The sequence below is a fragment of the Anomaloglossus baeobatrachus genome, chromosome 5 (genome assembly GCF_048569485.1).
Source record: "Anomaloglossus baeobatrachus isolate aAnoBae1 chromosome 5, aAnoBae1.hap1, whole genome shotgun sequence".
Lineage (NCBI taxonomy): Eukaryota > Metazoa > Chordata > Amphibia > Anura > Aromobatidae > Anomaloglossus > Anomaloglossus baeobatrachus.
The window spans coordinates 582,770,030-582,792,781 of record NC_134357.1 but is presented as its reverse complement, the minus strand read 5'-3'; the positions used below and the strand labels follow the sequence as shown (position 1 = coordinate 582,792,781).

Here is a 22,752-nt window from a genome sequence, read left to right as displayed (position 1 = left end):
TAAATTGCAGCATATTAGACAGAGATTTTAGCCTGGAATGCAATCAGATGTCACCCTGTAATCCACATCTACATTTCAAAGTCTGAACACCCTGAAATCCCATAAAGACGTACGAGTTGCTATTCTCCCCTTTGATTGTGTAGTTATGTCCCCTTCCTGGCCACTTCCTGGTAAACATGTCCCCCATCCTGATATATATTTCCTACATTCTGGTATATTTGTCCACATCATGGCCCCATCCTGGTAAATGTACCCCATCCTGGTAAATGTACCCCCATGATGTTAAATGACCCCATCCTGGTAAATGTACCTCATCCAGGCATGTTCCCTTATCCTGGTAAATGTACTCCATCCTGATAAATGTCACCCTTCCTGCTAAATGTTCCCCATCCTGGCATTTTTCCTCATCCTGGCATGTTCATGTACCCCCATCCTGGCATGTTTCCCCCCCATCCTTTCATGTTTCCCCCCAGTCTGGTAAATGTATCCCCCATACTGGTAAATGTACCCCCCATACTGGTAAATGTACCCCCCATACTGGTAAATGTACCCCTTCCTGGCATGTTTCCCTTCCTGCTAAATGTACCCCATATCCTGGCATGATTTCCCCCATCCTTAGTCATGTTTACCCCCATCCTTGCAGCCATGTTTACCCCCATCCTTGCAGCCATGTTTACCCCCATCCTTGCAGCCATGTTTCCCCCATCTTTGCAGCCATGTTTCCCCCATCTTTGCAGCCATGTTTCTCTCCATCTTTGCACGTTTCTCTCCATCTTTGCAGCCATGTTTTCCCCGTGCTCTGTTTGTATATGCCCCATGCTCCCATGTTCCCCCCGTGCTAGCTCTGTCCCCCGTGCTCCCCATGTGTCCCCCGTGCTCCCCATGTGTCCCCCGTGCTCCCCATGTGTCCCCCGTGCTCCCCATGTGTCCCCTGTGCTCCCCATGTTTCCCCCGTGCGCTCCATGTTTCCCCCGTGCGCTCCATGTTTGCCCCGTGCGCTCCATGTTTCCCCCGTGCGCTCCATGTTTCCCCATGTGTCCCCCGTGCAGGCTCTGTCCCCCATGTGTCCCCCGTGCAGGCTCTGTCCCCCATGTGTCCCCCGTGCAGGCTCTGTCCCCCATGTGTCCCCCGTGCAGGCTCTGTCCCCCATGTGTCCCCCGTGCAGGCTCTGTCCCCCATGTGTCCCCCGTGCAGGCTCTGTACCCCATGTGTCCCCCGTGCAGGCTCTGTCCCCCATGTGTCCCCCGTGCAGGCTCTGTCCCCCATGTGTCCCCCGTGCAGGCTCTGTCCCCCATGTGTCCCCCGTGCAGGCTTTGTCCCCCATGTGTCCCCCGTGCAGGCTCTGTCCCCCATGTGTCCCCCGTGCAGGCTCTGTCCCCCATGCAGGCTCTGTCCCCCATGTGTCCCCCGTGCGCTGCATGTTTCCCCCGTGCAGGCTCTGTCCCCCCCACATCTTGGCACAGCCGCAGAGGCTAAAAATAAAAAAAAAAACTCACCTTCTGGCCCCCACTCCTCCACTGCTGCGTCCTCAGTCACTTCAGTTCCCGCGCGGCCACAAGACACCGGCGCCGCCTACTGACGCTCCTCCGTCTCCTAGGCAACAGGTCTGCGGTCCAGGAGAGGAGGCGTGTCAGAGCGAGGAGAAATGTCTCCTCTGCTAAACACCAGTTTGAGCTGCTGGCGCAACCACACCAGCAGATCAAACTGGCGCAGTGTGGCGACAGCGCGCGTGCCCTGTCTGGCACGCGTGCCATAGGTTCGCCATCACTGTCCTAGACCATGTTCATTTTTCTGTATTTACTCATCCGGCCTTCAGGCCATAGACACCAATACGTTCAGCAAAGCAGTATATGGTGATAGACCAGATAGCTAAATCGGTTGTTTCTTAGCTTCAAGTTATGGTATATCTTGACGACATATAACATAATGCAAATGTATTATTACTAGTTTTTGGATGTTCTCTCCAGTATGTTTGTGAATAATATGAAAATCAATAAAAATTTATTGTTTAAAAATCAGTTTACTCTCTTTAAGATCTACCAGTTCTTGAATTGCTGTTGTGTATAACCTGACACACACACACACACACACCACTGATTGGCAGCTGTGTACATCGGGCATTGACAGAAATCTGCCAATCAGGGGTTGGGTGGGGTTATACAGAGCTTATGGAGATGGATAATACATGGCATCAGGTTTACTAGTTCTTTAGTGATAATCCCCTAGTGGTAATACAATGATTTTCTCAAAGCTACAGCAAGCAGCCCTGTAGGTGACATATCATTGGAATCAGAGTCCCTGTCTTTATATTATTTTGATTTTTTAATTATGAGGTAAACATTTAGTGACAGAACCCCATTAATTCAGAAAACCCCAGCATAAGTATCATAAATGTTACTTACATAGTTACATAGATTGGAAAAAGACCTAGGTCCATCTAGTTCACCCTTCCTCCACCAGTTCTACATTTTGTCATTAAGTCATTTATAACCAAGAATGTTGTGTGTACTGAGGAAATCATCCAGCCCTTTTTTAAAAGCTGTTATAGTATCTGCCATTACTACCTCTTGTGGTAGTGTATTCCACAGTCTGACCGCTCTAACTGTAAAGAACCCTTTCCTATTTAGCTGCTGGAATCGCTTTTCTTCCACTCGCAGTGAATGCCCCCTGGTCCTTAGTATTGTCTTTGGAAGGAATAAGTCATGTGCCATCCTTTATATTGACCACACATGTATTTATGCACAGACATGAGTTCTCCTCTGAGATGTCTTTTTTCTAAGCTAAACAAGTACAATGTTTTCACCTCTCATCATATGGGAGGCCTTCCATTCCTTGTAGTAGTCTAGTTTCCCACATTTGAACTGACTCTAACTTCTGAATGTCCTTTTTAAAATGTGGAGCCCAAAACTGGATCCCATATTCTAGATGTGGCCTTACAAGTGATTTATAGAGGGGTAACAATACGTTGGGATCATAGATTCTAATCTCTTTTTATACATCCTAAAATCTTGTTTGCTTTTGCAGCTGCTGCTTGACATTGAGTGCTGCTGCTCAGTTACTTGTAACCAGAATACCCAAGTCCTCCTGTTCTGTAGTCCCTAGTTTAGTTCCATTTAATGTATATGCAGCTATAGGATTACTCCGTCCTAGGTAAATTACTTTACATTTATCAACATTAAATCTCATTTGCCAAGTATCTGCCCATTCTGACATCTTATCCAGATCTTTTTGTAATATGGTACTATCAAAGTCAGTTTTTAATATCCTACATAGTTTCGTGTCGTCAGCAAAGACTGACACTTTACTATCAATCTTATCCAAAAGGTCATTAATAAAGAGATTAAAATGAATCTGTCCCAGCACAGATCTCTGCGGTCCCTACTGCTGACTATTGCCTAATTAGAGAATATATAATATATATAATATATGACTATTCTTTTGATCTTATCTCTTAACCAATTCCTTATCCATCTGTTTATAATTTCCCCTAATCCTTGCTTCTGGAGCTTCAGTATAAGGCTATTATGTGGCACAGTATCAAATACCTTTGTAAACTCCAAATAAATCACATCACATTACCAATATCCAGATTTGCACTTACTTCCTCATAGAACCCAAATATGTTGGTTAGACACGACTTATCTTTCATAAATCCATGCTGTCAGTTATTAAATTATTTTCTGCAATATATTTTTGCATGTCATCCCTTAAAATGCCCTCAAAAACTATGGACACTACTGATGTCAGATTTACTGGCCGGTAGTTGCCTGGAACCACAGTCTTATCTTTCTTAAATATCGGTACCACATCAGCAATCCTCCAATCCTGAGGCACCAACCCTGTTACAAGAGAGTCTAAGATTAATACAGCGGTTTGTCAATTACTGATCTCAATTCCCTCAATATCCGTGAATGAATGCCATCTGGCCCGGGGTATTTGTCAATGTTTAATTTACTCAGACACAGGTGTACGTCTTCTTGTGTTAAATTAATTATGTCAGGTGGTGAACTTTGAGTTTTGACTTGTTGAATGATCCCTGGAACAGTCAGTTCCTTGATGAACATGGATGAAAAGTGCCTGTTTAATATCTCAGCCTTTACTTTGTCCTCTATAATTAACTTAATATATTTTGCTTTTGACCAACTCTGAGTTAAGCCAAATTTGTGAGACTTTTCAAAGCTTGTGTGACAATATTTTGGCATAAAAGCTTTGATGAATTGGGACAAGAGTGTCTTAACAACTTACACATATCTAGGAGTCACAGGTGATAGACAGTCATGTGGTTTCTTGCCATCAACTGTCACAGTGTTTGGCTGTGCAGAATGCTCCCTGACTTTCCATTATTCCGGCTGTCAGTATTCATTGGTATAGGTAACTTTCCTGCTAGATTCATCGCTCTCCCTTTTAGATCCAGCAGGAGCTCAACTTCCACTCAGCTGTTGATTATCAGTATTCCCTTGATGTTTAAATACCCCTTCCTTCATTTGGATTGTGCTGGTGATATTTTCAGTTCCTTCAAGCCAAGGTTGCAAGCAGGTGGTTTGTTCTCCTCTGTGGTGTTGTTGCTGAAATCTCTGCCACACTCCTTCCTGAGTCATCTAATGATAAGTAGTGTATGCTTTTGTCTTCTATAGTTGTTTAGTGGGGTTGACAAAGAGCTCATCGCATCTATTCCCTCTTTAGGGCCCAGCATTAGGGATACCTAGGATCAGGTATCCAGCTCGGGGCATAGGTGAATAACCTATTTAGGGTGGTGAGGGATCCTAGTAGTAGGTTCGGTAAGGGGTCATCATCTTGCTAGACACAGGGTTTCCCTTCCATTCTCTTTCGCTGTGCACTTAGTACTTCTCCATACCTAGCGTAACACTAGGATGCAGTGTGATTCAATTCTCTCCTCACTATTTTTGTACAAAATGCTTACACTTCTGCCTCAGCTCGAGGTTCTGTGGCAAAGTCATCACATCTAGACAATAGAGAAAGATAGGCATGAAGAATATCTATTTTGTAGGCATTTATTAACAAAACAACAAGTTTTGAAATGCAATTATATACAATGTGATATATTTAAGGGTTCCTATCTCCAATCTGGGGCTGCCCTTTTTAGTAAATAAAGTATAGGGCAACCTGAGATTAGTGAATAATCTAAATATAATGCAGTATCAAAACCTTTCACAAATGTTTCTAAAGGCTCTCGAAATGCCCAATTTACTAGCAGAGTTGAGCCCGAATTTCCATTTTGTGGGATCTCAGTGTGCAGAGCGGGATCCCACAAATCTTTGCAGCTGCTCTAAGCACGAGACACTGCTCTCTCCACTAATCCAGCGCGGTCACATATATCATTAAAAAAATATATATTTTTATTAGTTTTTAACACTGTAATAAAACATTACATAGAAAAACAACTTAGAAGTATAAAGACAGCAGTAGGTTGGTTAAATCATTTGCCATTACTAACTTTAAACAGAAGTGTCTGTGACTTGATATCATCAATACAGTTTAAAGTTTGCAATCAGTTCCCCGAACGGCACATGCTTCATTTAACCCCTTCAGCCCCCAGCCTGTTTTCACCTTAAAGACCTGGCCATTTTTTACATTTCTGACCAGTGTCACTTTGACAGGTTATAACTCTGGAACGCTTCAACGGATCCTGGCGATTCTGAGATTGTTTTTTCGTGACATATTGTACTTCATGTCAATGGTAAATTTAGGCTGATATTTTTTGCGTTTATTTGTGAAAATTTTGGAAATTTGGCGAAAAAGTTTGAAAATTTTGCAATTTTCAAAATTTGAAATTTTATGCCCATAAATCTGTGAGATATGTCACACAAAATAGTTACTATATAACATTTCCCACTTGTCTACTTTACACCAGCGCAATTTTTGAAACAATTTTTTTTTCCGTTAGGAAGTTAGAGGAGTTCAAAGTTCATCAGCAATTTTTCATTTTTCCAACAAAATTTACAAAAAAAAATTTTTAGGTACCACATCACATTTGGAGTGACTTTGAGAGACCTAGGTGACAGAAAATACCCAAAAGTGACCCCATTCTAAAATCTGCACCCCTCACTCTGCTCAAAACCACATCCAAGAAGTTTTTAACCCTTTAGGAGCTTTACAGCAACCAAAGCAATGTGGAAGGAAAAAAATGAAAATTTTACTTTTTTACACAAAAATGTTACTTTAGCCATAAAATTTAGCATTTTCACAAGGGTATCAGGAAAAATGCACCATAAAATTAATTGTGCAATTTCTCCTGAGTACACCGATATCTCATATGTGGGGGAAATCAATTGTTTGGGTGCACGGCAAGGCTCGGAAGAGAAGGAGCATCATTTGAATTTTTGAAAGCAAAATTGTCTGGAATAATTAGCAGATGCGATGTTGCGTTTGGAGACCCCCTGAGGTGCCTAAACAATGGAGCTCCCCCACAAGTGACCCCATTTTGGAAACTAGACCCCTCATGGAATTTATCTAGATGTTTATTGAGCACTTTGAACCTCTGGGGGCTTCACAAAAGTTAATAACTTTGAGCCGTGAAAATAAAAAAAAAAAAAAAAAAACCACGAAATTGTTACTTCAATCAGGTAGCTTTTTTTTCCACAAGCGTATCAGGAAAAATTGCAACATAAAATGTATTGTGCATTTTCTCCTGAGTACACAGATACCTCATATGTGGTGGAAATCAAATGTTTGGGCGCACAGCAGGGCTCGGAAGGCAAGGAGCGACATTTGACTTTTCAAACGCAAAATTGTCTGGAATCGTTAGTGGATGCCATGTTGTGTTTGGAGACCCCCTGAGGTGCCTAAACATTAAAGCTCCCCCACAAGTGACCCCATTTTGGAAACTAGACCCCTCATTGAATTTATCTAGATGTTTACTGAACACTTTGAACCCCTGGAGGCTTCACAAAAGTTTAGAATGTTCAGCCGTGAAAATATATATATTTTTTTTTTTACCATGAAATTGTTATTTCAACCAGGTAGCTTTTTTTTCCACAAGGGTATCAGGAAAAAATGCACCATAAAATGTATTGTGCAATTTCTCCTGAGTACACAGATACCTCATATGTGGTGGAAAGTAATTGTCTGGGCACACGGCGGGGCTCAGAAGAGGAGCGCCATTTCACATCAAAATTGGTTGGAATTATTAGCGTACGCCATGTTGCGTATGGAGACCCGCTGAGGTGCCTAAACAATGGAGCTCCCCCACAAGTGACCTCATTTTGGAAACTAGACCCCCATGGCATAAATCTACATGGGTAATGAGCACTTTGAACCCTCACGTGCTTCATACATTGAGGCATAAAAACAAAAAAGTACTTTTTTTTTTTCCACAAAAATGTTATTTTAGGCTCAATTTTTTAATTTTTACAGGGGTATCAGGATAAAATGGACCGCAAAATTTGTTGGGCAATTTGTTCTGAGTACGCTGATACCTCATATGTGGCAGAAAACCACTGTTTGGGCGCACGGCAGAGCTCCAGAGGGAAGGAGCGTCATTTGACTTTTTAAATGGAAAATTAGCTGGAATTGTTAGCCGTACCATGTTGCGTTTGGAGATCCCCCTGATGTGCCCAAACAGTGGAGCTCCCCCACATGTGACCCCATGTTGGAAACTAGACCCCCCCCATACAAAGAAATATTAGTTTGGCAAAATAAAAAATACAGACGTCAGTAAAAAAAAAAAAATATATATATATATATATAATGAGCGCCTGCAACTGACACTAAAGCAAGTGCCACACGTGAGAGCAATGCACAAATCTCGCATCACATCATCCGGCACAGCCGCACACTCCTGTCTGGAAGAGAGCGACCATGCCGGATGATGCGGAGTGAGACTTGTGCATCGCTCTCATGTGTGGCACTGGGCTGACCCTTACAATATTCAGTAAAAAATACTGTAGTTGACGATTACTACAGTATAATTTTACTGGCCCTAAACTAAGTTTATTTGTATTTCTTTCTTAGTTTACATAAAAAAAATTAGGACGAATGCACGGATGTGCTGAAAAAAGGGGGGGGACTAGGTGGGATGGAAAAAAGATGGATGGAGGATAGAAGAGGGCGCAACGGATGCAGGAGCAGCGGAGGATGGGATAGGGGGTGTGGCGGAGGATGGGAGAGGGCGCGGCGGAGGATGGGAGAGGGGGCGGCGGAAGATGGGAGAGGGGGCGCGGCGGAGGATGGGAGAGGGCGCGGCGGATGGAGGAGCGGCGGAGGAAGGTGGGGCGAGGGGAAGGGTAGAATGGGAGTGGGAGGTGAGATTGGGGATAGCTACCTTACAGAATGGATCTAGGCAGCAGGATTGCAGCAGATCCGGGAGGGGGGAGAGGGGGCAGAGGATTAAGGGGATGGGAGAGAGCAGGCAGCAGATCAGGGAGGGGGCAGAGGCTGATGGGGGAGTGATGTGGCAGATGCAGGGGCGACGAGGCTGATGGGGGAGTGAGGTGGCAGATGCAGGGGCGCAGAGGCTGATGGGGGAGTGAGGTGGCAGATGCAGGGGCGAAGCGGCAGATGCAGGGGCGCAGCGGCAGATGGGGAGAGTGCGGCGGCTGATGGGGAGAGTGCGGCGGCTGATGCAGGGGCGGTGGAGCGGCTGATGGGGAGAGTGCGGCGGCTGATGGCGAGAGTGCGGCGGCTGATGCAGGGGCGGTGGAGCGGCTGATGGGGAGAGTGCAGTGGCTGATGGGGAGAGTGCAGCGGCAGATGCAGGGGTGGTGGAGCGGCTGATGGGGAGAGTGCGGCGGCGCGGCTGATGGGGAGAGTGCGGCGGCTGATGGGGAGAGTGCGGCGGCTGATGGGGAGAGTGCGGCGGCTGATGCAGGGGCGGTGGAGTGGCTGATGGGGAGAGTGCAATGGCTGATGGGGAGAGTGCAGCGGCAGATGCAGGGGCGGTGGAGCGGCTGATGGGGAGAGTGCAGTGGCTAATGGGGAGAGTGCAGCGGCAGATGCAGGGGTGGTGGAGCGGCTGATGGGGAAAGTGCAGTGGCTGATGGGGAGAGTGCAGTGGCTAATGGGGAGAGTGCAGTGGCTAATGGGGAGAGTGCAGCAGCAGATGCAGGGGCGGTGGAGCGACTGATGGGGAGAGTGCAGTGGCTAATGGGGACAGTGCAGCGGCAGATGCAGGGGCGGTGGAGTGGCTGATGGGGAGAGTGCAGTGGCTAATGGGGAGAGTGCAGCGGCAGATGCAGGGGAGGTGGAGCGACTGATGGGGAGAGTGCAGTGGCTAATGGGGACAGTGCAGCGGCAGATGCAGGGGCGGTGGAGCGGCTGATGGGGAGAGTGCAGTGGCTAATGGGGACAGTGCAGCGGCAGATGCAGGGGCGGTGGAGCGACTGATGGGGAGAGTGCAGTGGCTAATGGGGACAGTGCAGCGGCAGATGCAGGGGCGGTGGAGCGACTGATGGGGAGAGTGCAGTGGCTAATGGGGACAGTGCAGCGGCAGATGCAGGGGCGGTGGAGCGGCTGATGGGGAGAGTGCAGCGGCAGATGCAGGGGCGGTGGAGCGGCTGATGGGGAGAGTGCAGCGGCAGATGCAGGGGCGGTGGAGCGGCAGATGCAGGGGCGGTGGAGCGGCAGATACAAGCAGGCAGCAGAAAGAAAGCAGTGGCGTCAGATGCAGGGGGGGGCGCAGCGTGAGAGCAGTGGCGTCAGATGCCTCCATGCATCTGACGCCGCTGCGCCCCCCCTGCATCTGACGCCACTGCTTTCTTACTGCTGAGTAGCGGCGTAACATGCAGGGGCGCAGCCGGAAAGTAGCGGCGTCACATGCAGGGGGAGAGTAGAGGCGTCAGATGCAGGGGCGCAGCGGGAGAGCAGGGGTGAAGCACATGGAGCAGGGCAGCGGTGGATCGGGGGCTGTGACTCACAGATGGGCGCCCGCAGGGATCGCTCTCCTCAGATTCCACGGAGGGAGAAGCTAAGGAGAGCGATCTCCTACAGCGAGCTCACCCGGTCCCAGATGCACGGTACTGCTTGGAGAGATGGGTCACAAGGCCGATCTCTCCAATCAGAGCTGGGGGCGGGTGCAGTAAAGCACACTGAGCTCCAGCCAATGGCCAGTGCTGCAGCTGCACTGACATAGCTGGATTTCAATGCTTCAGCCATTTTCAATGGCTGAAACATAACACTGGCTGTGATTGGCTGAGCGGCGTTCGTCAGCCAATCACAGCCTCCGTAGGTCCGGGAAGGAGACACCACCCCTCCTGAGGTCAGGTACAAGTCCTCTCCTTCCCGAATCTACAGTTTTTTAAAACCGATGGCAGTGCCCGGTGCTCTGGTGCCGCGATTCCGCCATGACGGATGTATCCGTCATGGGTCTTTAAGTACCAGGGCACCATGACGGCTAGATCCGTCAAAGGTCGCGAAGGGGTTAAAGATATATACATATGGACTAGCCCATAGTCCTCATCCCGAGTCAAGCTACTGTTCCCCTCTATTCGCTCACCTACAAGCCTCCCAAGGTGCCACATAATTTTTCAGTATGGTACCAAACTGTGTCCATAAACGGTCTCATTATTCTTGCTATTTCATCTGGACTATAATAGGCTATTATGAAATTCCTCCATTTTTTAAAATGTTTACTAATTCTTTCCCTTTTCCTCTCTGCGTCTAGACCCTTCAGAACTAGTAGATGCTTGACCTGGGCCATAATATTATCTAACGTGGGTATGGTGGGAGTGAGTCAATTTCAAAGTATCGCCTTTTTAGCTGCCAGCAGAATATTGTGTAGCAATTTAGGTGGGTATTTCCTCTTGCCGTCCTCTTCAATCCACTCTTCCCAAGTATGAAATAAGACCAGGGTGGGTGTCAGGCGAATTTTCTACTTCCAGATCTCAAACACACATTTTGTGATTTGAGCCCAAAGAGGATGGAGGCGCGGGCAGGTGCATAAGACATGGATCAGGTCTGTTGCTTCGTCTTTGTACCTAAGGCAGTCAGTTAAGGGTGCTTTACACGCTGCGACATTGCTAGCGATCTCGTTAGTGATGTGACATGGCAGATCGCAGATGCGATCTGCCGAGATGGCACATAGGTTGTTTTTATAGCGCCGGTCACATGTGCGATCTCGGCAGATCGCATCTGCGATCTGGCGTGTCACATCGCTAACGAGATCGCTAGCGATGTCGAAGTGTGTAAAGCACCCTTTATTCTGTCTAGTTTCAATGATGTTCGGTGAGGGTTAAACGCATATATTGCCCTATGTATAATTCTAAATTGAGTTTCCCTTCATTGTTCATTCAAAATTGCTGCGGAGCTGGGCCCACCCCACCCTGATTTTTCCACCCAAAGCCGGGTCATTCAGCTGCTTTTCCCATGACTTAAAGAAGACCTCCGGATGTTGTCTCAAGAGCCGATCGCGCATCTCCCCATACATCCACGATATAGAGGACGACGTGGCTGAGTTTTTCACCAGGCAGTCAAATGTGTTGCAGATCACCTGCTGGGACACATCTTCTAGATTATTTAGGACGTTATACTTCAGCTGATCAAAAATGAATTATTTGGTTAGGTTTGAGTTGATATCTGACTCTTAATTCATCCCTATTTAGCCACATCAGCTCCCTAGGGTTCAGAAGACGTGAAATATTACAGATACTTTTCATTCTCGACTCCTCAGATTGTTTTAACTCATTGTGGAAACTCCGGATTGTTCGATATAGGTAAAAAATTTGAAATTCTATATGAGAGTTTGTAATATTTCCTTACTATCTTCCACGTCACTATCGTGTCTCTAAACAAGGACGAGTGTCTGAGGTTGAGGGGTAATTTAGTCTGCCGTGAATGCAACAGTGCCGTAAGGTCCCAGGGTAGAGCATAGTCCTTTTCTAGGCCTATTGCCGCATATTGTCCAGAGCTATGGATTTAGTCCATTAAGTATCTAGTCAAGCAAGCTATATTATATCCCCAAATATTTGGGTGGTTTACGCCTCCATTATCTTTAGTAGCCATCAGTTTCTTTAAGCCAATATGCAGCCGTTTCCCTCTCCAGATAATAAATGTGAGAATGTTTTGTTTAGAAACGCGACGTCCTTATGTTTTAAGAGGAGGGAAGAGTTTGGATGTGGTACATTAATTTGGAAACAGACATCATCTTAATCAGATGCACTCTGCCTATTATGTTTAATGGAAGCTCCTGCCATCTTTTTAGATCTTCTGCTATGCGGTTTAGCAGGGATGGGAAGTTTAGGCTATACAAAGTTTCGGGGACCCTTCCGATTTTAACTTCTAGGTAGGTTATGAATGACTTGGCTATTGAGATGCCCTCAAAAACATGGACTTGGTGCTGGTGTGGGTGCGCCAGATTGTGAGCTGCTCCCACTTAGTTGTGTTGGGTTTTAAAACCTGAGTACTCCCTGTTTTGTTATATTTTATCACTAAGGTTCAGATACGGCTTTAAAGAAGGCAAATAAGTAATTTTATTATAAAGGTTAATGTGAAATACAAACTTAAAGGAAAAGTATGATATTGCGTACACTTTTGTATAATCAACATACAAAGGTTAAGTGCAGTTATAGACTTACATCACCAAGGAGTTTTGAACATCATCTGTCTGTAAGTCAGAGAAGCATGACATAGACAGAGAACTCCTGGACATCACTGCCCGGACGTCTCACGGAGCAGGAAACACGAGCTTCTGTCTGTGCTATATCTCATCTGATCTTAAATAGAGGTTTTCACAAAAATGACAAACTTTAGAGTTAAGGCCCAGTCACACTAAACAACTTACCAGCGATCCCAACAACGATCCAACCTGATAGGGATCGCTGGTAAGTTGCTAGGAGGTCGCTGGTGAGATTTCACACTGCGACGCTCCAGCGATCCCACCAGCAACCTGACCTGGCAGGGATCGCTGGAGCGTCGCTACACGGGTTGCTGGTGAGCTCACCAGCAACCAGTGACCAGCCCCCAGCCAGCAGCGCCGCGTGGAAGCGATGCTGCGCTTGGTAACTAAGGTAAATATCGGGTAACCAACCCGATATTTACCTTGGTTACCAGCGCACACCGCTTAGCGCTGCCTCCCTGCACTCCTAGCCAGAGTACACATCGGGTTAATTACCCGATGTGTACTCTGCTACGTGTGCAGGCAGCAGGAGCCGACTTCTGCGGACGCTGGTAACCACGGTAAACATCGGGTAACCAAGAATCCCTTACCTTGGTTACCCGATATTTACCTTCGTTACTAGCGTCCCCGCTCTCACGCTGCCAGTGCTGGTTCCCTGTTCCCTGCACTCCTAGCCACAGTACACATCGGGTTACGGTGACGGTGATCAAGTTTCACACGTGGCAGACTGTAGCCAGTGTCTCTCACCCTAATAGGGAGCCCCTGATGAACCCCGATGTGACTTTCGATCGGGGGGAAACGCGTTGGGAAATGTTTTGTGGTGTCAATCTGGACCCTGGTGTATTTACATCATTCATAGGACTTCTAGAATAAGCTAAGTACTATGGTTACATTTTGAGATTTCTATTATGGTTACCTGGACCTTATTAACCAAATTATATTCCACTGCATGTACCATCTTCTGTGAAGTTCATTCTGCCTTCTGTGAAAGTGTATGATTTGTTCTGCCTGCTGTGAAGTGCGTACCTTGTGACTAATAACGTATACTGTGTTACGTCTCCCAATATATAGTTTTTCTCGGGGAGGATTGTTATGGGACTATTGTGTCTCCCCCTAACTAGACTCTCTCCTCTACAGTCAATCCTTAATGCAGCAGCCCGGGTCACCTATCTGGCTAACCGCTACTCGGATGCCTCTGCTCTGTGCCAGTCATTGCACTGGCTGCCCATATATCATAGGATCCAATTCAAACTGCTTGTTCTCACCCACAAAGCTCTCCACAGTGCAGCACCCCCCCTACATCTCCACCCTCCTCTCTGTCTATCAGTCCACCCGTTCTCTACGCTCTGCAAGCGACTTTCGACTAACATCCACACTAATTCGAACCTCCCACTCCCGGATCCAAGACTTCTTCCGAGCTGCACCAACCCTCTGGAACGCTCTACCCCAAGAAGTTAGGACAAATCACAACTTACTCAGCTTCAGACGCACCCTAAAGACGCATCTTTTTAGGGCGGCCTATCACACTCCCTAATCAGATTCGATTCACATAGTCCCTCTACAACCTCTCACAACATAGCTCCACATCAAACTCCATGGCACCCAAAGGCATCTCAAGGCTCGGGCCCACTGGTCCAGGAAACCATTATCCAGCCCCATTTCCGTGAGATGGTTGGATTGTCATTGTAAATAAGCACTTGAACCTTGCCTCTCCCCCCATCTCATTGTAGATTGTAAGCTCTCACGAGCAGGGTTGTATTTTTTTTTCCCCTCTAAATATTGTATTTCTATAACTGTTACTTGTTTGTATATGATCCTCCTGAATTGTAAAGCGCTACGGAATATGTTGGCGCTATAGAAATAAAGATTATTATTATTATTATTATTATTATTGTGTCTCTAGGAGACTTCTCTTAGAGCAATATTTGCTCTGGTTTAACGGCAGAATAATTACCATTCCTTTTGTTCACAGAAGGTGTTCATAAAATATTTTCACGCACTTCAAAAGACATAGATAAGGCAATTATGCACTTTTGTGGATTTATCTGTTTAATAAGATTCCTTTTGGGCATTTGCAAACATATGTAAGTGGAACTATTGAGCACTTAATGACTAATTATGTGCCTGGTTTTTGGAGAGTAACAACTCTGTTGATATGGTCCATCTTAAACATTATAAATTACTGAACCTTTACTGTTTCATTGGTATGTGTGTGTGAGACCCCCTTTTTTGAGTGTCTCCCATAAGTGCAACCCCCCTCACCTCCCCTTTCCCAGATTAGCTGCACATTAGACCAGCGAAGGGAAAGCAGGGTGAGTCTTCGTTGAGCGTGGGCGCCACAGCGGTTAGGTCTAGGGTGCCAACCTCCGCGGTGAGGTAGGGCCACTATAGGGATCTATTGGCCAAACCTTGGTTGCACTTTTAGTATTGGGTTTGGTACTCATACACAATACTTGATTGTTCAATGAACAGTACTAACCGTTTGTTCAATAGGGACATTTGAGTCCTCTCCCTGTTTTTTCGCCATTTTTTGACCTGTCAAATATACAGAAGGGTCTTATTGCATACTGGCGAAATTGGGATTGTGTGTCCTAGATATGTGTTTTGTTTGTTTGGGGTTTGTTTAAACGGCATCAATAAAATTGTAATTTTAAGGGGTTTGTTCTTTGGCCTACTAATTTGATTTTCCCCTATATAAAGTTTCTATGGTCTTAGGTGTGCAGGGAGCCAGCGCTAAGCGGTGTGCGCTGGTAACCAAGGTAAATATCGGGTTGGTTACCCGATATTTACCTTAGTTACCAAGCGCAGCATGATTCCACGACGCTCCAGCGATCCCTGCCAGATCAGGTTGCTGGTGGGATCGCTGGAGCGTCGCTTAGTGTGACATCTCACCAGCGACCTCCTAGCAACTTACCAGCGATCCCTATCAGGTTGTATCGTTGTTGGGATCGCTGGTAAGTTGTTTAGTGTGACTGGGCCTTAAATCATAAGAATTCTGCTACTATGGTATATTGTCTGTCTGTATATTCAAGACAAACACACAAACTCTTAAGTATACACAGGATTTTGTAACCATGTACACTTTGTCTTTCTAAAGCAACAGTATGTATGTTATAGTATAACAATGTATGTGCTCAAAAATAAGCCATTTTTATATTTGCAATACACTCCCCAAATGCGCATAAGCTATTTAAGATCAACGGGATTTGATTTAGTAGGTCGGAGAGAAAAAGCAAGATATCATCCGCGAAGAAGGTTGCTTGGAGTCGTTTTATCACATACTTTTTTAAGATTATACTGAACTGCTTAAGGATGCCGGAGCGCTGGGGTCGTAGAGCTCACTCTGTCACTGTGAGAGTGATCACTGAGGGTTGTGGGATCTCACAACCTGGAAGTTCCTTTTGGGGGACATTAGGGACTCTTCCAAAAGTTTTGGTACTGGATTATATTTACAAAATCTGTGGCTCTTTACTGCTTTAGTAAATACAAAAAGGCAGCCACAGATTTGTGATAAGCACTATTTAAAGGGAAAGTCATCAAAACACATTGCGCAAGAAAGTATTGTGTAAAATTCATACATTTTGTGCAACACACACCTTAGTTGTTCAAACATTTTGTGACTTTTGAAATTTCTAATTCTGAAATATAAGAGAAGTTTAGTGAAAGAGGGTGGTGCCTGAAATGGTTAGACACATTCACAATAATTTGTGCCCTTTTATGATGTGATTTTGACTATGGTATTTTTTTACTTTTACTATTTGTTAACCAATTAGAGTATTTTTCAGACTTTGAGACACATCCTCACCCCCCCCCAAAAAAAAAATGTGTAGGAAGGGGGGGTTGTTGTCTCAGTCTGAATGCTCCTGAATTTGGCTGGAGGGGTCGAAGAGTAGTAGTGGTTCACAGGAGGCAGGAACCAGTGCCGCGGTTAAAAGTGTGCCCGCTAATAACAAAAGTGAAAATTCACTGCTGCTCAATCCAATAATCCCGTCTACCTCTAGGCACTGAAGCCGCCATTGAGGGCTGGGTGGAATTATAGACATGGTGAGCAGTAACTATTCATTCTCTTTAATAGCGGGCACACATTATCACCCAGCCACCTACTTAATGCTGCTGCTGAGTGATTACGTGTGTCTGCTATTAGAGAATGAATATTCACTGCTCCCCAAGTCCAAAATCCCGGGTGTGGGGAGCAGTGAATATTCCGGCAGCTGATGTCCGTGTGTAACTTCAGGTGCATGGCAGTGACGTCATGCGATGCACTGCTTACACACTGAATTCAAAGTGAATTTTCAGGATCAAAGACAACACCGCACACTGGGGGAGCAGAGGGATGGTGAGTATAACCATTATTTTTATGTCTCTAGCGTGATGAGGGACATATATATCTGGATAACAGCAGAATCAGACATATGATCGGTGCAACCTGCAGCCCTAGAGGTAAAGGGGCCCATTTTCACCTGTAAATACCAAGATGGGGATTATACATATGAGGATAAAAGACATATTCCAGAATGGTTCCAGGATGGGGATCATATATACCAGGATAATTGCCATATATAGCAGGATGAGTAACATACATACCAGGATGGGGATCATATATACCAGGATGAGCACAGGATGAGGACCATATATACCAGACTGCGAGCCATTTATACCAGGATGGGACAAAGATGGGGAACATATATACCAGGCAGAATGACATATAAACCAGGATGATCGACACATGTAACTGAAGGGGGCCCAGTAAGGAGGATATTAGTACAGAATTGGGGGAAATTTACCCCCATAACAGTGTCAGCAGCAGATTTCTCCCATAACAGTGCGTCATGAGTACATTTTTTGCTTCAATTTTATTTTCTATTTTCCTCCTCTAAAACCTAGGTGCGTGTTATGGTCATAATAATACAGTAAATTTAAAAAAAAATGGTGCTTTCCCTGACTAATTCTTACTTGACTAATTGATTTTTGTATAAAACCCTTTGACTCACGGTACGTCATGATACCTTCTCCCATGTGACTCATCTGACAAAAGGACCTGATTAATGATGAAAATATTTGCCAAATTCAGAATGCAAGAATGGCTCCTCTACTGTGTGGGTTTTCTCATGGTCAACAAGTGTTGCTTTACCAGTTAAACAAATCAGATATTTACAACATGAAAAAGGTTCTTTCCTTGTGTGGCTTCTTCAGATGTTTAACGAGATCTGATTTCTGAGAATAACATGTTCCACATTAAGAACATAAAAATGGTTTATTCCCTGTGTGAAACTTTCCATGGTCAACAAGAGATGATTTCCTAGTAAAAAATTTACCACATTCCAGGCATGAAAATGGTTTCTTCCCTGTATGTGATCTTTGATGACTAACAAGAGATGATTTCTGAATAAAACATTGTCCACATTCTGAACATGAAAATGGCTTTTCCCCTGTGTGAGATCTTTGATGTTTAACAAGATGTGACTTCTGAATAAAACATTTCCCACACTCTGAACATGAAAATGGCCTCTCTCCTGTGTGAGATCTTTGATGTACAACAAGTTCTGATTTTCGAATGAAACATTTCCCACACTCTGAACATGAAAATGGCTTCTCCCCTGTGTGAGATTTTTGATGCTTAACAAGTTCTGATTTTGAAATAAAACATTTCCCACACTCTGAACATGAAAATGGCTTTTCCCCTGAATGAATTTTTTGATGCATAACAAAATTTGATTTCCGAGTAAAACATTTCCCACATTCTGAACATGAAAAGAGCTTCTCCCCTGTGTGAGATCTTTGATGCACATCAAGTTCTGATTTCCAATTAAAACATTTCCCGCATTCTGAACATGAAAATGGCTTCTCGCCTGTGTGAGATCTTTGATGCCAAACGAGATCTGATTTCCGAATAAAACATTTTCCACACTCTGAACATGAAAATGGCTTTTCCCCTGAATGAATTTTTTGATGCATAACAAGATTTGATTTCTGACTAAAACAATTCCCACATTCTGAACATGAAAAGGGCTTCTCCCCTGTGTGAGATCTTTGATGCACATCAAGTTCTGATTTCCAATGAAAACATTTCCCGCATTCTGAACATGAAAATGGCTTCTCGCCTGTGTGAGATCTTTGATGCCTAACAAGATCTGATTTCTGACTATAACATTTCCCACATTCTTGACATGAAACTGTCTGTAACTGTCTGTAACTTTCATTTTGCTTACAATTCTGTGATAAATCGGAATTTTGGACTTGTTTGAAAAGATCAGACGTTAAAGCTTTCCGAGGAAGGACTGGAGGTATATCTGGGACAACACCAGCATGCTCTTCATAGGTATCATGTGTGATACTTTGATCTTCTGTTTTAAATTCTGAAGATATTAGATTTCCATCTGAACTTCCAATACTGTTACCTGCTACAAATAAACACAATGTTATTATTTTTTAATGATATTATCTTGAAAGTAGATTTATTTTTTTTAAATCAGAACATCAGAAATTAAAGTAGGAAAAAATGTATTCTTAATCTGTTGTCCAATTTCGACATCTAAAGGCCACTTTATACACAATATCGCTAGCGATCTCGTTAGCGATGTGACACACCCAGATCGTTGCTACGATTTGCTGAGATCGCTCATAGGTCGTATTGTAGCGGTCACACGTACCCATCTCACAAATGACGCAACATCGTTAAGCGATATATTGTTTGACCAAGGCGATCGTGTGGACACAGTCACACAGCATTCCTCCCAACGATTCCGGCAACGACAGAGGCGTATAATTGTCCATAGCATGCACCCTGGTGTGTGACTGCCTCACCCTCTACTGCCAAATCAGAGCGCAGTTGGTACTACCAATCAGAGCGGAGGAGGCGTGGAGCATTGCTCGTAATGACACGCCCGCGTCGCTGATGACGGACGCACTAACGATGTTGTTTGTTGTTGGCAGGGTGTCAAACGTAGCAATATGTCTGATGTGTTCAAAACGACGAACAATATTTTGTATTTTGAAAATGAACGACGTGTCAACGATTTTCGCTATTTTTAATATCGTTCGGAGTCGCTCGTAGGTGTCACACGCAACGTCGCTAACGAAGACGGAAGTGCGTCACGAAAACCGTTACCCCAACGACATATCATCAGATAAATTGTAGCGTGCAAGAGTTACTTCTTCGTTAATTTGGACCTCCCATTCCTAGCACCAGTTCTCTGGAATTTGCTACGGTAAATAATCTGATTGATTTTCACAATATGCTCCTATACTGTCTCTCACACTAGGGGACCCTAAGCTATTCCTAACCTCTGGATTACCCCTGAAGATGGAGATGCTGGACTCCCAATCCTTACTAGTCTCCGAACCAGATGAAATCTGTTATCCCCTGGGGAAGGAAGGGGCAGGAATATGATGGAAACCCAGATTAAGACAGACGGGACACATTGCAAACTCACAGAAATAAACAGTAAGAGACTGAGGAGAAAAGCAAGAGCAGGAAGATAGCAACAAAAAGACAAAAAGGGTTAACACCATAACAGCTCACAGCAATAATGCACAACAACCCTCCGTACGTCGGGATCACAATACCTCACCAAACCAGTATAGGTAAACTATAGCTGGCATTAATGAAATAGTCCATCCAGCATATACAGAAGGGGAGTGAATAATACTTTCTACTCTACAGCATGTGATCAAAAACATTAACAAGCAGCGCAGCAGAGAATAATTCTTGCTATCCTGCCCAAGCCTGCATCTCACTGCACTGCTCACAGGCATCAGAGCAGTTAACATGCAGAGGAACAGAATCTATAATTTTAACAGATCCTGACGCCGCCATGACAGTTGGCAAAACCTGCAAAAATGTCATTGTAACATTTCAATGAGATTTCTTTTCAAAGATGAGCATAAAATAGTTAACAGACAGATGCCTGATATTTAACAGGGATTTGTCCGGGACTGTAACGTTGATGGCCTATCCTTAGGTTTTGTAACCAATGCAGGTAGCAGAATCTTGCGGGCTGTGCAGATAAACATTAGGGCTCCAATTCATCAAGATCGGCGATGGAAACTGAAAAATGACGTTAGATACTGGAGTGAGATTTCTGGCATAGGGAACGCCGCAGTTTGTTATGAATTAGAGAAGCGGCGGCATCACAGCCTTCTCCTGGCCAAGCTCTGCCCATTTTTGCAAAGCTAGTTAAAATTGGCGTGAAACCTCCAAAAGTTGCACAATGTTTCACAATTGTGTTGCGCAAAATTTTTTGACAACGTTTGAAGTGTTTTTTGCCAGAGTTCTGTCATAATTGCTTTAATGAATCAGGGTCTAGGTGTCAAATCTCCTTCTGTAGGCGTCTCTTTTCCTTCCTGGGTAGTTTGCCAGCAGTTCACATCTCTAAAGTAATAATTTTATTACATCTTCTTTAGTAGTTGAAAACTTTAGCATTTCAGTTTGTAGATGTAACTGCCCATTTTGGCAAACCTGGTTAAAATTGGCATGAACACACACACACACACACACACACAAACACCAGCTTATCTCCTCTTCAGCTTTAGGCTCCTGCAATTAAGCGACATTTGGTCACATGACATGATGTCAAAAAGGTCCTTAAGCAGTCCTATAAATCGGTATATACTGAACCCCTAGAAAAATGAGGGCCCTGTGAAATTGCCCAGTTTGCTCTCCCTTTCCAGTAATACCAGTGCTGCATGCCAGCCTGTGTCCTGTTCAGTTTAGACTCCTGCAATTAAGAGACCTTTGGTTACATCATGTCACATGACTTTGAAGTCAAAGGTCCTTAAACAATCAACCTTAGAATACAACTGATGGGGACCCTAAGAGAATGGAGTTCCTGAGAAATTGTGCAGTTTGACTCCTCCCAACACTGGCCCTGACTGTAACTAGGGCTTATTTTTGGAGTAGGGCTTTTATTTCAAGCATTCTCCAAATTTCCCATAAATTCATGCTAGGTCTTATTTTCTGGGTAGGTCGTCTTTTCAGGGAAACAGGGTATTCATGAACCCTCTGCAGGTCTTTGGGTTGCCTTCATAACATAGAGAAGGCACTAGAAACAAACAGCAGAAGAAGCAGAAGCAAAGAAAATACAGCTGAAAAAACAGAGCAGAAAGTCTAAAAATGTAAACACAAAATTAGTGCAAAAAGTACATGAGTAGATATTTCTTACTGGATAGAGCTGGAGGAAACACATCCTGAGGAACATCAGGATCTTCTTGTTTACAGTCCTGTGGGAGAAGAGGACGGGGACATCTCTCTGGTGTTGTCTTCTTACTGGATAGAGCTGGAGGAAACACATACACGGACTGAATTCATTCCTTACATACAGATAGTTATAGGCCGTGTGTATTTAGTCCTGTCTATTACCTGGTGATGTGAGGGGCTGGGGAACCTCCATCATGACGTCCTTGTACAGATCTTTGTGTCCTTCTAAATACTCCCACTCCTCCATGGAGAAATAGACGGTGACGTCCTGACACCTTATAGGAACCTGACACATACAATGATACCGTCACCCCCGATCCCTTCATAGCGTTACTGTATAATGTCCCAGCATTCCCAGCAGTGTCACCTCTCCAGTCAGCAGCTCAATCATCTTGTAGGTGAGTTCTAGGATCTTCTGGTCATTGATGTCCTCATGTATCGGGGGGTGAGGTGGAGGCTCTGTGATTGGGCTCAGGGGTCTTCCCCATCCCTCAGACACAGGGGCCTGACAGCGCTCACTAGAGGTCTTCTTCACTACTGTGTAATCCTGGTTATGGAGAGACATAGTAATAAATCTCACTCCAGACATTTCCAGAGTCCTCACCTCTCCAGTTCTGTCCATCTGTTATTCCCATAGATAAGAATGATGTAATGTGACGTCATCAGAATCTCTCACCTCTCCAGTAAGCCGGAAGAGGATCTCTAGGGTGAGGTGTAATATCCTCTCCGCCATCTTGTCCCTGTCCATATCCATCCTTGATGGGTCAGTCAGGAGAATTCTCTTATATAGAAGATCTCCACTGAGAGGATCCGATATTGTAGGGACCTGAATGGGGAGAAGATGACGATGTAACATCATAAAGAATCTGCTGTAATAATACAATTACTGGAGAGAATAAGGGGAAACATATAATGAGAACATTCTGGGGGAACATTATACTGTGTGGGGGCAGAAAGAGACCGAGGACCAAGGGCAGAAAGGAGCCGG

The 22,752-nt window shown here is 44.8% G+C and overlaps 1 protein-coding gene across 1 annotated transcript in view; it reads right to left on the bottom strand.

The window, feature by feature from the left end:
- The window catches only part of LOC142313133 (uncharacterized), a 72,649-nt gene extending 50,131 nt beyond the window's left edge, over nt 1-22,518 (bottom strand). Inside the window, exons 1-6 of the mRNA XM_075352119.1 lie at nt 22,441-22,518; nt 22,132-22,311; nt 21,927-22,050; nt 21,737-21,843; nt 20,318-20,399; nt 17,946-18,969 (exon numbers count right to left, since the gene is read on the bottom strand). Of these exons, the coding sequence (XP_075208234.1) occupies nt 17,946-18,969; nt 20,318-20,399; nt 21,737-21,843; nt 21,927-22,050; nt 22,132-22,311; nt 22,441-22,518 (1,595 nt within the window). The remainder of the gene's footprint in view (nt 1-17,945; nt 18,970-20,317; nt 20,400-21,736; nt 21,844-21,926; nt 22,051-22,131; nt 22,312-22,440) is intronic.
- Between the last annotated feature and the right edge of the window lie 234 nt (nt 22,519-22,752).